The sequence below is a fragment of the Chiloscyllium plagiosum genome, chromosome 5 (genome assembly GCF_004010195.1).
Source record: "Chiloscyllium plagiosum isolate BGI_BamShark_2017 chromosome 5, ASM401019v2, whole genome shotgun sequence".
In the NCBI taxonomy this organism is placed as follows: domain Eukaryota; kingdom Metazoa; phylum Chordata; class Chondrichthyes; order Orectolobiformes; family Hemiscylliidae; genus Chiloscyllium; species Chiloscyllium plagiosum.
The window spans coordinates 53181283-53197493 of NC_057714.1; the positions used below are offsets into that span (position 1 = coordinate 53181283).

Below are 16211 nucleotides of genomic sequence, written 5' to 3' on the forward strand. Positions count from 1 at the left end.
GGCCTCCAGTCTGAAAAACAACCCTCCACCATCACTCTCTGTCTTCTACCTTTGAGCCAGTTCTGTATCCAAATGGCTAGTTCTACCTGTATTCCATGAGATCTAACCTTGCTAACCAGTCTCCCATAGGGAACCTTGTCGAATGCCTTACTGAAGTCCATATAGATCTCATCTATTGCTCTACCCTCATCAATCTTCTTTGTTACTTCTTCAAAAAACACAATCAAGTTTGTGAGACATAATTTCCCACGCACAAAGCCATGTTGACTATCCCTAATCAGTCCTTGCCTTTCCAAGTACACGTACATTCTGTCCCTCAGGATTCCCTCCAACAACTTGCCCACCACCAAGGTCAGGCTCACCGGTCTATCGTTCCCTTGTTTGTCTTTACCACCCTTCTTAACCAGTGACACCACGTTTGCCAACCTCCAATCTTCCGGCACCTCACCTGTGACTATTGATGATAGAAATATCTCAGCAAGAGGCCCAGCAATCACTTCTCTAGCTTCCCACAGAGTTCTCTTCCCACAGGGTCTATAACACAATCCCAATAATTCCTATAAGCATGGCATTCCAACCGGAACTATATCAATAAACACATTGAGTTCGACTCCATTTACCACCCCTGAGAAAAAGCATAGAAAATGACATCACCGCCGGAAATGACATCACCAACCCAAAGAAACACAAACATATAAATAGAAAGCAGGTATCATCAACAGTGCTTCGCCCTGAGGCCCAAAAACGAAACATTTGGAAATGAACCTTCCAGCTCAGAGAGCAAACCTACATCTAGAACCTCAACCTGAGCTACAAATCTTCTCAAACCTTGCTAAGACCTATTGGCATAATACGCTAAAAATGGCCCAAAAATGGGAAATGAATGCCATCTGATAGAGTGCCACCTGTGAACAGCTGTACTTCCTGCACGAATGCCTAAGGAAACAGGTACTACCTAAATGTCTTAAATAGAAACCTCCCCTTACACCCCACTAGCCAAACGAATAGCAGAGCAAAACAGCCACAGAATGCTTAGAGAAATGATTAATGATGCCCACAACAGACTCCGAAAATACAACTGGGAAATTTTGCACCAAAAATCTTTACTCACTCGTGCAACAGACCATGAATGAACTGACACAGTACAACAAGACATAGATATTAGACAGCAACAAACACAGAAAATGAAAAAACTAGACCTGCAGAAAAAAACTAGACAAACTTACACAAAGTAACAACACTGACAACACAGAAGCATGGATAAAAAACGTATCCGACTGACCCTTAACAGACACTGAAAAACCCGTCTTTGTAAGAGGATCAAAGTACAACTGCCAGGATGCGGACAAGAAAGATTTCTTAGCAGCATTAGAAACAACACTAAAAGACAACCAACTCATAGAAGAAACCCAGGAAAATATCAGACAGGTAGTCATGCCCAACATTAAGCAGAAAAAAGAAAGGAAATACAATAAATACACAAGAAAGGAAAGCATAGGAAAGACTAAAAGAAAACATTGTTATCCTCCCTGCAGACAAAGGACGCTTGACAGTCAAGTCATTCTAAATTGAAGAGATTACATTGAAAAAGCGAACGCACTACTTACAGAAACCAACACTTACCAACAGGTAGCGATAGACCCGGCCCCACAACTAGAGAACCGAATCACAGCCCAACTCAAAAAACTTAAGAAATCCAGAGAAATAAATAACACCGACTTCCAAAAAATAAAACCAGACGGATCCAACACACCACGCTTCTACGGATTACCCAACATTCACAAACCAGGAGCCCCCTTCAGACCTTGCTACCTGGAACACCAACTTACAGACTGGCCAGGGAGCTACACCAAAGACTAAAACACTTAGTAGAAGACTCACGCCACTCCATCCACTCCACCCAAGAATTCCTGAAGACCATCAAAGACACTAAGATAGAAGATGATGAAATAATGGTCTCCTTTGATGTAACAGCCTTGTTAACATCAATCAACATTAACCTGGCCAAGGAAACACTGACTACACTATTAGAAGACCCAAAGACACAAACACCAAACACCACTAACTTCGTCAGCAAGGACAGTATCTTCAAGCTACTGGACCTATGCCTTATCACACACTTAATCTCCAACAACAAAACCTATAGACAAACCAAAGAAACACCCATGGGATCTCTGATATCAGGGTTCTTAGCAGAGGCAGTAATGCAGAGACTCAAACAAACAGCTCCGCCAACCATCCAACCCAAATTTTGGGTCCACTATGTGCATGACACCTTTGCCATCAATAAACGAAACAAGTTAGAGGAAACCTTCAAGACCGTCAATAATACCCTTCCTGGCATAAAATTCACTAAAGAGGAGGAAAACAACAACAAACTGCCATTCCTAGATGTCACAGTAGAGCGAATGGGGAACTTCAAACCAACGTCTACAGGAAAACAACACATACGGACCAAATATTAAACTACAGATGCAATCATCCCAACATCCACAAACGAAGCTGCATCAGAACATTATTTCAATGAGCCAACATACACTGCACAGAGGAACTACATAGAGCAAAGGAAAATCACCTTTACCATGTATTCAAAAAGAATGGGTACTCAATGAACACAGTCCACCGATTTCTCAGCGACAAACCCAAACACATCCAGAAACCCTAGTCACTCTCCCCTACAAAGACATCTCGGAAATGACTGCCAGATTACTCAGACCCCTTGGCATCATGGTAGTCCACAAACCCACCAACACACTAAATAGCAGCTAATGAACTTGAAAGACCCTGTACAGACAACAAGTAAAACTAATGTCATTTACAAAATACCATGCAAGAACTGTAACAAACACTTCATTGGACAAACAGGCAGAAATCTAGCCACCAAGATACATGAACATCAACTAGCCACAAAACGACATGACCCTCTCTCACTAGTATCCTTACATACAGATGAGGAAGGACACCACTTCGACTGGGACAACACATCCATCTTAGGACAAGCCAAACAGAGACACGCATGAGAATTCTTGCAAGCATGACATTCCAACCGGAACTCCATCAACAAACACATCCAGTTTGCCCCGATCTACCATCCACTGAGAAAAAGAACAAGAAATGACATCACCACAGGAAAGGACATCACCACAGAAAATAACATCGGCAACCCAAAGAAACCCAAACATATAAGTAGAAAGCAGGAATTATCATTAGTGCTTCGCTGAAGGCCCATTGAAGGATGTTATCTAATAGGGTGACAAAAGGTCTGAAAATGAACCTTCCAGCTCAGCGAGCAAACCTACATTCAGAACCTCAACCTGAGCTACAAATCTTCTCAAAACCTGCTAATCTCAATAAGGTGATCATCCCTTTCTTATTTCTCATTTCCGTGCAAATAACATCCCTGGATGTATTTCCAGGAATATCCTCCCTCAGCACAGCTATAATGCTATCTCTGATCAAAAACGCCACTCCTCCTCCTCTCTTGCCTCCCTTTCTGTCCTTCCTGTAGCATTTGTATCCTGGAACATTAAGCTGCCAGTCCTGTACATCTCTGAGCCATGTTTCTGTAATTGCTATGATATCTCAGTCTCATGTTCCTACACATGCCCTGACTTAATCTGCCTTTCCTGTTCGGTCTACTGCATTGAAATAAATAGTTACATTTATCAGTCCTACCTTGTTCTCTGCATTGTCCCTGTCTGCCTTGACTGTTTGACTCACTTCTGTTCTCAACTGTACCAGTCTCATATTGACCTCTTTCCTCACTATCTCCCTGGGTCCCACCCCCCCAACTTACTAGTGTAAATCCTCCTGAGCAGCTCTACCAAATCTCCCTGCCAGTATATTAGTCCCCTTCCAGTTTAGGTGCAATCCGTCCTTCTTGTACAGGTCACTTCTACCCCAAAAGAGATTCCAATGATCCAAAAATGTGAATCCTTCTCCCATACACCAGTTCCTCAGCCATATATTCATCTGCTCTATCCTCCTATTCCTGCCCTCACTAGCTCGTAGCACCGGAAGTAATCCAGATATTACTAAACTCGAGGACCTCTTTTTTAAATTCCTGCCTAACTCTCTGTAATCTCCCTTCAGAATCTCAACCCTTTCCCTTTCTATGTCATTGGTTCCAATGTGTACAATGACCTCCTGCTGGCCCCTCTCCCCCTTGAGAAAATTCTGCACCCTCTCAAGATATCTTTGATCTTGGCAACAGGGAAGCAACACACCATTCTGATTTTTCGTTGCTGGCCACAGAAACATCTGTCTGTGCCTCGGACTCGAGAGTCCCCAAACACAATCGATCACTTGGAATCTGACGTACCTCTCATTACATTAGACCCAGTCTCAATACCAGAAACTTGGCTGTTCATGCTACATTCTCTTGAGAATCCATCACCCCCTACTTTTTCCAATGGGGTTATTTGAAATGGGGATAGCCACGGAAGACTCCTGCACTACCTACCTACCTCTCTTACCTTTCCTGGAGTTAACCCATCTATGTGACTGTATCTGAGACTTTCCCCCCTTTCTATAACTGCCATCCATCACATCCCCTTGCTCTTGTAAATTCCTCAAGGCCTCTAACTGCCTCTGCAACTGATCCATTCAATCTGATCTGATTCGCAACCAACGGCATTTGTTGCAGATATTATCCTCAGTAACCCATAAACTCTCCTTAAACTCCCACATCCGACAAGAAGAGCTATCACTCTACTAAGGACCATTTTTGCTTCTTTCAATCTACAGACCTAGAAAATAGCACTGTCTTATTCCTCTCCAAAACCCTGCTCCAGGTTAAATTACTAATTATGGCTTATATTATTAAGTTTAATCAAGAGACATAGCTCAATAAAACATATAGTCAAGAAAGAACCCACTCTACTCACTACTGCAGACTAATTTTAAGGCCACGCTTCAAATCCACTTATCTGCTTTTGTGCTGTGTCCTCTCCCAAACAGGTTCCTCCAAGATCAGTTGCGCATTTCACTGTTTTTTAGTTTTCCCAGACACACTCCGATGTTCAGCGATACACGAATCCAACAGCAAAGGCAGTAACTGCTAACTCTGTCAATTAGCAATGTGGATTTCTTTCTCTCTCTCTCTCTTGCATTGACCTCACCATTGTTTCCTTTGTCTGCTCTTCTCCCTTTTAAAAGTGCTATTGTTTTGACTTTTTTTTCTCCAACACCTAAAATACCTCAAAAAGGAGCAGCTATTAAAGCCAGACATTTTCCCATCCTCCATCTTGGATTACCCAGAATCCTGTATTAATATAGTTGGCTCTTTCTTTGGGATATAAGATCAATTTTGCAAAGTTAAAGGCTATGTCTGTGAGAAATATGTCTTCAGGGAATATCTGATATCAAAGGTGAATTACGATTCCCCTTTAAATGGTCATGGGGGAGTGTTTTCTTACACTTAGGTATTTTTGTTACACCCACCTTTGATCAATTATTTCAGGCTAACTTTGTTCACTTCCTTGACAAGATTAGAAAAGACCTTCAAAGATGAGAGGCCCTTCCAATCTCTTGGTTAGGTCGAATAACCCTTATCAAAATGAATGTCCTTCCTCGTCTGTTATATCCCATGCAAATGCTGCCCCTGATGTTACACAGGCAAACATTGCAAAGACTAACTGGTTGGATTAGTTATTTTATTTGACGCCACAGGCGGCCCCTCATTAAGTTTGCCAAATCACAGTTATCCCAAGTGTTGGGGGAGTAGACTTTCTAGATATTAAGAGATACCAACTAAGCTCCCTTCTGTCCTTCGTGAGCAACTGAGCTTGTGAGGACCCAAGATCAAAATGATTGGAGATCGAGGCCTCACAGGCAAAGTGCCCCCTTACTCGTCTGTAGTTTGTGGATAAGATGAGAAACATTATGGAATACTGTAGGAATCCATTATTAATACCGTCAAAGCATGGAGAGCAATGCGACAGAGTGAAGGCAGTTTAACTAAAACCTCCTTTCTTACCCCTATAGTTGGTACGCCAGGATTCCAGCCAGGGATAATGGATCCTGGATTCAAACTGTGGGCAACTAGGAGAATGTCCAGTTTGGAAGACTTGTTTGAGGTGGAGGTCATGATGTCCTTCGACCAAATGAGCCGCAAGTATGTATTGCCCAGCAGAGATCTTTTTTGTTACTTTCAGTTTAGGGACTTGCGCTTTTGACCAACCTATATAGGTCTGACACAAAGAGGAGAGTGCTTTATGCCAGAAGTACTCTCTCAGTTAATACTCTCTACCACTACTGGGGTGCAGAGCCTCGAATGACATTGAGCGACTATGTGAGGTCTGGAAGCAAGAGTTGGGAGTGAAAATCTCCTCAGAGACTTGGAAGGACATCTGTAACAGAACACACGCCATGCAGTTGAAGGTTCTTCATAGGGTTCATTTGGCCCCAGTTTTGCAAAATTCAAAAAGGGAGCATCTCTAATCTTCCCCCCAAGTGCAAATTAAGCATAGGTACCCCCTCATTGTTTGTGGTCATGCCACAAGCTTTGCAAGTACTGGAGCGCTGTGGCAGGAGTAACAGAGAGGTCTTGGGGACTAAAGTGAAGGTAGACCCAGTCTCTCTTCTCTTGTGCTTGCCGAATATTTCTTCCTCAGATGGGAAGAGCTATTTAACATTCTCACTTATTGTGTGAGGAAGAACATATTGATGAGCTGGATGTCGGAGAACCCTCCGGGCCTGTTGGGATGGCGTAAGTTAATTGTGGAACACAAATCTTTGGATTTCCTCATAAATATAGTGCACCATAAAACATGACGTTTTTATAAGACATGACAGCCCTTTTTGAATTTCCTCGACGCAGACTTGTCTGCCATTTTAATTAGGGCATTTGTTTAGTGAGCCTTGTGCCCTGGGAGGAAGAATCCCAATTAGATATGGGTGTAATAACTAATGCTCCTGAAAGTTTGGACCTTCAATGTGGTTGCACTGCGTGGCGCTATTTATTTATTTATAGATTTGTGGTGAGTGTAGTTTTGATTTGTTTGTACAGTAGAGTAGTAGTTAGTTCACTGTAATAATTGTTATATTTATGTAATTTTACAATTTTGTAAAGAAAAACACTTTTCAATAAAAATAAATAAAAGTGATGGCGACTGAAAGACAGAGCAATCTTAAGGGAATATATAACTGTTTCCCTTCCTACATTCCCTGTTTCCTTTACAATAATGAAACTCCATTGCTTTGTCACAGATTCTATTCCACTTCTCTGTTAGATTGAAAGACATTCTACATAATCACATCCATCTTGGGCTGAATTTCCAACCTCATTTCCTCACTATCACATAAATTGCTTCTTTCCCTGTCCTCAACTCCGCCTTCTGTCAATCTCTGCTAAAACTTTCATTCCTTCATTTGTGATCTGCAGAGGCAACTCCTTCAGTATTCTACTGACCAGCTTACACATTTCATCATTTGTAAATTTCAGCTCATACAAAATTCTTCTACCCGTATGTTGTTCTTCTCATCCACCACTCTTGTTCATTCTGACATTCATAAGAACACAAGAAACTGCCATTGAGCCTTGTGTGCCATTCAATATCAACATGGCTCATATTCTGTCTCAACTCTGTTTTTCTGCAACACCCTCCAAGTCCCTTGATTCTGAGAGATCAAAAATCTATCAATCTCAGCCTAGAACATATTAACAATGTGGCATCCATAGCTCTCTTTGGAATAGATAGTTCCAATAATTCATAATCCTTTGTGTCGAGAAGCTTCTTCTCATTTCAATCCTAAATAATCAATCTCCTAACTTGAAAATGGGTGCTTTATTGTAAGAATTTGTGTCTTGTCCTAGATTCCTATCCAAACAAAATAATCTCTCAGTATCTACCCTGTCAAGTCCCTTCAGCATCCACATATTTCAAATAGATCACCACCTCAACTTTCTAAATACAGAATATAGGCCTAACAGGCTCAACCCCTCAGTTTCTAGTTCTCCAAGTCTGCAAATTTAAGATTCTGAATCTCAAGGTTAAGTCCCTTCATGAACTTTCCACTTGCCATCTCTAAATTTATCATGCATTCCCCTCTCATTGTAGCGGAACATTCTGTTATGCTATTAGCCTATGCAATCAGCCATCTCAATTTGAGAAACCAGAAATCCATGCTCAAGCCACTTTAGCTTTGCAATTCATTAGTGTACTTCAAAAAAACCCACTAAAACCCAATTTCAAAAAAAACATTTGGTTATCCTTCCTATGAACAAATTAACAATATGGTAATGATATTTGTTCTTGTCTGGTTATGTCTCTGTGACTGTTTAAAACGGTTAGGTCTCATGGAATACAGGGAGAACTAACCATTTGGATACAGAACTGGCTCAGAGATAGAAGACAGAGGGTGGTGGTGGAGGATTGTTTTTCAGACTGAGGGCCTGTGACCAATAGTGTGCCATAAGGATCGGTGCTGGGTCCACTACTTTTCATCATTGGATGACAGCATAAGAGATATAGGTAATAAGTTTGCAGATGACACCAAAATTGGAGGTGTAGTGAACAGTGAAGAACGTTACTTAGATTACAACAGGATCTTGACCAGATGGGCCAATAGGCTGAGGAGTAGCAGATGGAGTTTAATTTAGATAAATGTGAGGTGCTGCATTTTGGGAAAGCAAATCTTAGCAGGACTTCTCCTCCTACCTTTTATCTTAGCACTTTCCTCATTCCTGAAGAAGGGCTTATGCCCGAAACGTCGATTCTCCTGTTCCTTGGATGCTGCCTGACCTGCTGCGCTTTTCCAGCAACACATTTTCAGCTCGGATCTCCAGCATCTGCAGCCCTCACTTTCTCTCGAAGATTATACACTTAATGGTAAGGTCCGAGTGAGTGTTGCTGAACAAAGAGACCTTGGAGCGCAGGTTCATAGCTCCGTGAAAGTAGAGTCGCAGGTAAATCGGATAGTGAAGAAGGCATTTGGTATACTTTCCTTTATTGATCAGAGTATTGAGTACAGGAGTTGGGAGGTCATGTTGCAGCTGTACAGGACATTGGTTAGACCACTGTTGGAATATTGCATGCAATTCTGGTCTCCTTCCTATCAGAAAGATGTTGTGAAACTTGAAAGGGTTCAGAAACGATTTACAAGGATATTGCCAGGTTTGGAGGATTTGAGCTAATAGGGAGAGGATGAATAGGCTGGGGCTGTTTTCCCCTGGAGCGCCGGAGGCTGAGGGGTGACCTTATAGAGGTTTATAAAATCATGAGGGTCATGGATAGGATAAATAAACAAAGTCCTTTCCTTGGGATAGGAGAGTCCAGAACTAGAGGGCATAGGTTTAGGGTGAGAGGGAAAAGATATAAAAGAGACCTACGGGGCAACTTTTTCACGCAGAGGGCGGTATGTGCATGGAATGAGCTGCCAGAGCAAGTGGTGGAGGCTGGTACAATTGCAACATTTAAAAGGCATCTGGTTGGGTATATGAATAGGAAGGGATATGGGACAGATGCTGGCAGGCAGGACTAGATTGGGTTGGGACATCTGGTCAGCATGGACAAGTTTGGACCGAAGGGTCTGTTTCCGTGCTGTACATTTCTGTGACTCTATGACTGTATAAGTGTATTGACAGAAGACGGTCCTTCTCATTTCAATCTAAATTGGCACCTCTTAATTCTAAGACTATGTCTTCTTGTCCTCAACTCTCCAATGAGGGGAAAAGTTCTCTCAGAATTTACACTGTCAAGCCCCTTAACGATCCTAGATATTTCAATGAGATCATCTCTCATTCTTCTAAATTCCAATGAGTAGAGTGCCTCTGTTTAACCTTTGCTCGTAAGGCAAACCTTCCATACTGGGAAATAGCAACGTGAACTCTCTCCGAATGCCTTCAACAAAATATTTTCTTCAATAAGGTGACCAAAACTGCTCACAGTACTCCAATAGTAGTCTCACCAATATGTTGTAGAATTGTAGTAAGACATCCCTACTCTTATATTCCAACCCCCTTGAAAGATGACCAACACAGACCTGCTTCCACAAATGAGATTGATTGGATATGGGAGAAAAAACAAAGGATGCAGGTTGTGAAGAAAATAAATGTAGGATTACTCCTGGCATCCAATTGAAATTTGAAGTATCTATAACGATTAGATATGTAAGATTGCTTTTGGAACTCTCTTTAAGTGGATAAATTATAGCAGCAATTAGTGTTACTCTGAATAACCTATCATTATCCAATAGTCACCTTGAATACTTCTCAGTATGAATTGCTGTCATTGTATTCTGGTCACTTCAATGCTGACAAGGATCATTTTGTCTGATAAGTAGGAGAACAGTAGCATGGGTTTATTATTGAACAAAATCAAGAATGTATTTTAAATAAATGTTTTCAAGATAGGATAAACAGTTGAAGAACATTTTACAGAGAAACAGAATGGCAGAGTTTAAAAAAGTCATACTTACTTTTGTTTTCTTTTTGCCAATTTTGAAAAAGTCCAATAGCCCTTTTTCTTCCTTTTCATTCATGCCAGTGAGTATTGAAGCACTTTGACTCAACTCTGTAAAAATAAACGTCAATTAAATTCTGCTTTCTATAAATAGTTAAAATGTACTTATGGAGAGAAAAGTTTCCAATTGTCCAGTACCTTATTGCAGTTCTTATACATGCAGTTATGAATAATATTTCACATTCAATCGTCAAACAATGCACAGAAACATTTGAATCTATGCAGGCTTTGATAATTTAAAGTGACATGTTGTGTGAATTGGAAAACAGACTGTAAGCTTTGTTCTTATTTGAAATTTGCTTCTGTTTCAGAAACCCTCTGAAACCCTAAAATCTATTATAAAAGAAAGAACCAACATTCTCACTAAAGGCTAAATTTACTTATTTAGTACTGGACAAGGAGGAGGCAGGACTGACTGAGAAAACAAGCAATGTCAATCTTTTTCATTCCCTCTGTAACATGGGAATTGAATATGCAGAGGGTCGTAACATTGAGATTCTTTATTCTACTGGCATCAGGTTATTATAAACATGAGAGGAAATTAAGGTTAAACAAGGTATATTTACAGTATTTACTTGGAATGAAGTCTGTGGTTTATACTATCCATCTGCTCTTTCTTCCCATCAGCACATCTTCTCCTATGGACACCCATGTTTCCACAAAGGGTCCATTTGATTGCTCCAGCTACACTCCCTCACTGTGATCATTTGCTGCTGGAGGTCACCTCACTCGACATCCTCCCTCACCATCACCACCTGCTATTCTGTTACACACGACACAACTAACTTTAGGTGGGAAGCAGAAGGTGATGTTCAAATGGCGCTTTTGTCAATGGAAGCTTCTGTTCACTGGCATATGAAAGAGTTCGGTGCTGATTCCTTGTTGTTTATTATGTACATAATAATCTAGATAGGAATGTGGGAGGTATGATCAGTACATTTGCAGATGCCACGAAAATTGGTGGTATGGTAAATAGCGAGGAGGAAACCCTTAAACCACAGATTGATATGTATGGGTTGAACAGCAACTGGAATTTAGTCCTAAAAAATGTGAAGTAATCCATTTTAGGAGTTCACATTGAATGGCAACATCCTAGGAAGTCCACAGGATCAGAGGGACCTTGCTGTGTATGGCATATGGGATACTTACCTTTATTTGTCAAGGCAGTGAATACAAGAGCAAGGTGGTAATGATGGAGCTGTATATAACATTATGTTGGCACAGCTGGAGTACCAAGTGTAGTTATGGTCACCACATTATAAAATGGATCTGATTACATGACAGGGTGCAGAGGAGATTCACCAGGATGTTGCCTGGCCGACAGCAATTCAGCTATGAAGAGATAAGATGGTCTAAGATTGTTTTCCTTCAAGCACAGAAGGCTAAGGTGGGATCTGAGTAAGGTATACCAAACTCTAAGGGGCATAGACCAGGTAGTTAGGGAAAAAACTTTCCCCTTATTGGAGGGGTCAACAACCAGCAGCCTTGTTAATATAAAAAGCAGGAGGTTTAGAGGAGATTTGCGAAAACATTTTTCACACAGAGGGTGATGGGTATCTGGAACTTACTACCTAAAAGTGAAGTAGAGGTGGAATCTTCAAGGTATTTAAGAAATATTTAGATGAATGCTTGAAACGCCATAGCTTTCAAGGCTACATGCCAAGTGCTGGAAAATGGCATTAGAATGGATGGATGTTTGAACACTGGCACAGACACAATGGCGGAAGGGTCTCTTTCTGTGCTTTAAAAACTCTATGACCTTTCTCCTTGAAACATGCCATCCCAACAAATACATGAGACACACAGTGACTATTTGCTAAGCACTTACATGTTTACCAGGTTCAATAACACCATGATGGCTAGTATGTTTGAGTCCACAGTAGTGGTAGTGTTCTCTTCTTGTATCGCCTATCTGGATAAATGACAAGGGTTGAGGTGATATCCAGCCTAAGTTTAAGAAAACCTTCTCAGTCTCTTTGGGCTCCAGGAGCCACATTATCAGCTGAAGTTGTTGCTTCAGTTTCCACCTCCAACCCGCCAGGCCTGTGCAGTTTTCCAGGGTAACAGTAGGCCTCCCCACAACGGATCAACCGCTTAGACTCAAAACACAACAGTCACGCTCAGATTTCTTACCACCATACAACTCCACTCACACAAGAAATCACTCACCAACACTTCAGGTTGTACAATGCCCTGAGTAAGCGCTTGTTCTCCTGAACCAGAACCAACTCCTCTCTCTGAGGCTACCCTCTTGCTACCAATTCAACAACATAAGTGTGATCACCAGTGTCCAGAACTTTGGTGACTCCATCATGTTCAGGGTCCAACACATCCTGTATCTTATTTCGACCCCTGATATTCCAATTTTAGAATAATACCCTTGCATTGATTGGAAGGGCAGTCCTATCAAACTTGCAATTGCTCAATGCTTTTCTTCTTACTGCTTCCTTCTCTGTCCTCTTGTATACCAATATGAATGCCTGGATCAGCCAAATGTGATGCTTGGCTATTCACCTATTTTCCTCCTTCAGAAAATGTGGTGAGGTCAAGAAGATGTTCCACAGAATCTTATCCAAGGAGGGGTAGTGTGGAGGAGAGTCCATGAATGAGTTTGAGCTGCTATTATAAGCATAAATCAGCTCTTGAAAGCTCTCAGGCTACTTTTGTTTACTCTTAGAAGGTAAGGTGCGCAGACAGTCATGCAGAGCATGGTTGAATCATTCACACTATCTGTTACCCTCTGGATGATATGGTGATATGGGTGCTGTGGCTCTTAGAAAGGCCAAAGACTTTGTAAAGTTCCTGTAGGATCTAGTTCTTAAAGTTGCACCTCCAATCACTATGAATCTGACATGAACACCAAAATGGACAATTCAATCACTCACTAACCCTTTGGTTATAATTGAGGACTTTTTATCACTGGTGGGAATGGCCTATGTGATCTTGAATATCAAGCCAAAGATGAGTATATCATCCAAATATACAAGAAAGGACAGGAAACTAATTTATTCATCACACATATAAAGGTAGTGGGGCATTAAAGAACCCCAACAGCATTCTTGTGCATTTACAACGTCCCATGGTGCTTGATTGGAATGCCATTTCTTTAGTTTCTTGTTCAATGATGGGTAGCTTATAACCATGGGTTAAATTGAGACTGCATAAATATTTTGTACCTTTGAGAACTTGCAATTCTTCCTCAATCCTAGGTCAAGACTAAGTATAATTATGAGTCTCCACAGTGAGTGCCTGGTAATTGACACAGATCTTCAGTTTTCCATCTTTTGACTACAATGAGGAGGAGTATGGCTCTCGGATGATACCTCACTCCAAAGCTGTATGAGCTGATGAGGGAAGGTCCACCCTTCCTAAGTCCACCCCAAGGTTAATAAGTTCACCATCTTCCAACAACTTCTTAAAACTGGTTCACCCATCACTTCCACACCAAGGTTTTCCAGCTTGCAACCATTTACAAAATCACAATCCAATACAGCTTGCTCCTTCAACGCCCAAATACATACTGGCAGTGGTCACTTCTGGTGCTGCCATTCTCCCAGTACTGGACAGCTGCTGGGTTCTGACTGGCCAACAACTCTCTGAAATAAAAACAAAAAATGCTGGAGAAACTTAGCAGGTTTGCCAGCATCTGTAGAAAAGGAAATAAAGTTAACATTTCAAGACCAATATGATTCTCTTCAGAACTACCTAAGGTGGAAATTATTGTCTTTGAGGCACAGAAGATGCACTTCCATTATATTAAGATCAATTACGGCTAGAATACATTTGTTTCTTTGCCGTGGAAGGCAACCTATTAGAAAGAAGGCTGGGAATACACTGTCCTCTAAATTTCAGCCCTGTGTTCTGTTATTGACACACAATTGTGGTTCACCTAAGTGATTTGTCGGAGTATGGCCACTTAGCTCACAATAATAATCTCTCCCAAAACCAGTCATAAATGAGCCACCCCTCCTCACATCCTCCCTGTACCAAAATACACATGGAGAGCCTCCAGGGTCTCACCAAACACAGAAAGTGCTGATAAATGGCAGAAAGTGGTCTTTAATCAAGCACTTGATTAATATAATTAGCCACCAGGTAGACAGCCACGTTGCTGATGTTCCTGCCCTACGAATATACCATTGCAGTCAGGACACATCAGAATTCCCTCTTCAGTGCTTTCACTTCTATTTTACCTTACAGCTCATCTTTGTAGAGACCTAGTAAAAGTCAGTGCAGATTTTGCAGATATTCTTTGTTTTACCAGTAGGTACACTCCTTGAAGGCTTCGTTTCATCACCTTTCATCGTTAAAAATCCCAAGCTTCTCTATTGTTGCCTTATAGTTCACTTTACAGACAAGAGTCATTAACCTCTTGGCTCACTGGCACTTCCAACCTTTGAAGACTTCTGAATGTAAATGGAAGCAGTCTTGAAGTTGCAAACTGACAATGACTCTGCTCAGCTTGAACATTATATCATCTTGCATGTACAAACTGTTCAACTGTACAGTTTAGCTTCCTATTTGTTTAGTACATTGTTGCTGCCCACTGAACTGTTACCATTTCTAGCTTTCTTCAACTTCAACCCTGGTAATTTCAATCATATTAAATGCATGTTGCCAATTTATGTCTCTCAATGTGCACAAAATTTATACCTATACCCCAAAAAAATTAATCTGCGATAGGCTTTTCCACAGATTCATTTTCGGTTGTCTAAGATTCCAATGCACTTCTCCATTCATTCACTTCATGATTTTAACCGGACTGTATCTAGCTCTAAATCTAGGTCATGAATATAAAGTAAAAACAGTAGACTTGTTGACACTGATCACTGGTATAGAATGATGTTCCTAGCACAGACACTACCTACCGCTTCTTTCTGATCAGGCAATCTGTCAATCCATTTTCAGAATCTCCACGGATTCCGAGCAAATGAATTTGTGTTGGAAATCCAGAATTATCACATTGCAAGAGTTCTGGCTCTCTAAAGGTTGAAGATTTATCACACAGGCCAGATCTCTGTTGAGGTTATTTGACCACAATCAACTCACTTACAGTAGACAATTTCAAGATGGCCTCTTCCTCGGGAGCTTCTTACTGAGCATCTGTATCCTTGGCTTCTCTGGATATTGGAATTTTATGACACACCTCCCCTGACTGCAAGGAGACGGCAGGGGTGCATTGTAAAATACAGTCTGGCTTTACCAATTCTTACCTGTTTTTTCTGATTTTCCAAAGGGTTAGTTGATGTGTTGAACAGCCCTTGGACCAACTGAGCCCCTTAAGTGGCCACTTAATGGTCACTTGACTATCTCATGTTACCCCCACTGCTATTTTAACCAAAACAGGAAGAGGTATTTGTAAAATGGTTAACCCAATGGCTTTACCAGATGAGCTAGTGTCAGGAAATGATCCTCACTTGTTGGCCTGTGATCAGAGAGGCTACCTGTCAGTGGTCCTGCAGAGTGCTGAAAAGTTGTAGCCCAGGTTGGAGGGGCCGTCAGGTAGTTGTTAACTGACCAGTTAAGGGACAAGTTGAAACTTTATTGCTGGAACAGCACAGCAGGTCAGGCAGCATCCAGGGAACAGGAGATTCGACGTTTCGGGCACAGGCCCTTCCTCAGGAATGAGCAGAGAGTGTTCAGCAGGAGAAGATAAAAGGTAGGGAGGAGGAACTTGGAGGAGGGGCGTTGGAAATGTGATAGGTGGAAAGAGGTCAAGGTGAGGGTGATAGGTCGAAGTAGGATGGA

General features: G+C 41.4%; 1 protein-coding gene across 6 annotated transcripts in view; it reads right to left on the reverse strand.

Moving 5' to 3' along the window:
• cobl (cordon-bleu WH2 repeat protein) overlaps positions 1–16211 on the reverse strand; it is a 369755-nt gene that overhangs the window by 194861 nt on the left and 158683 nt on the right. For all 6 annotated transcript variants that reach the window (XM_043690114.1, XM_043690116.1, XM_043690115.1 and 3 more), the window contains one exon: positions 10420–10514. In XM_043690114.1, the coding sequence (XP_043546049.1) occupies positions 10420–10514 (95 nt within the window). The remainder of the gene's footprint in view (positions 1–10419; positions 10515–16211) is intronic.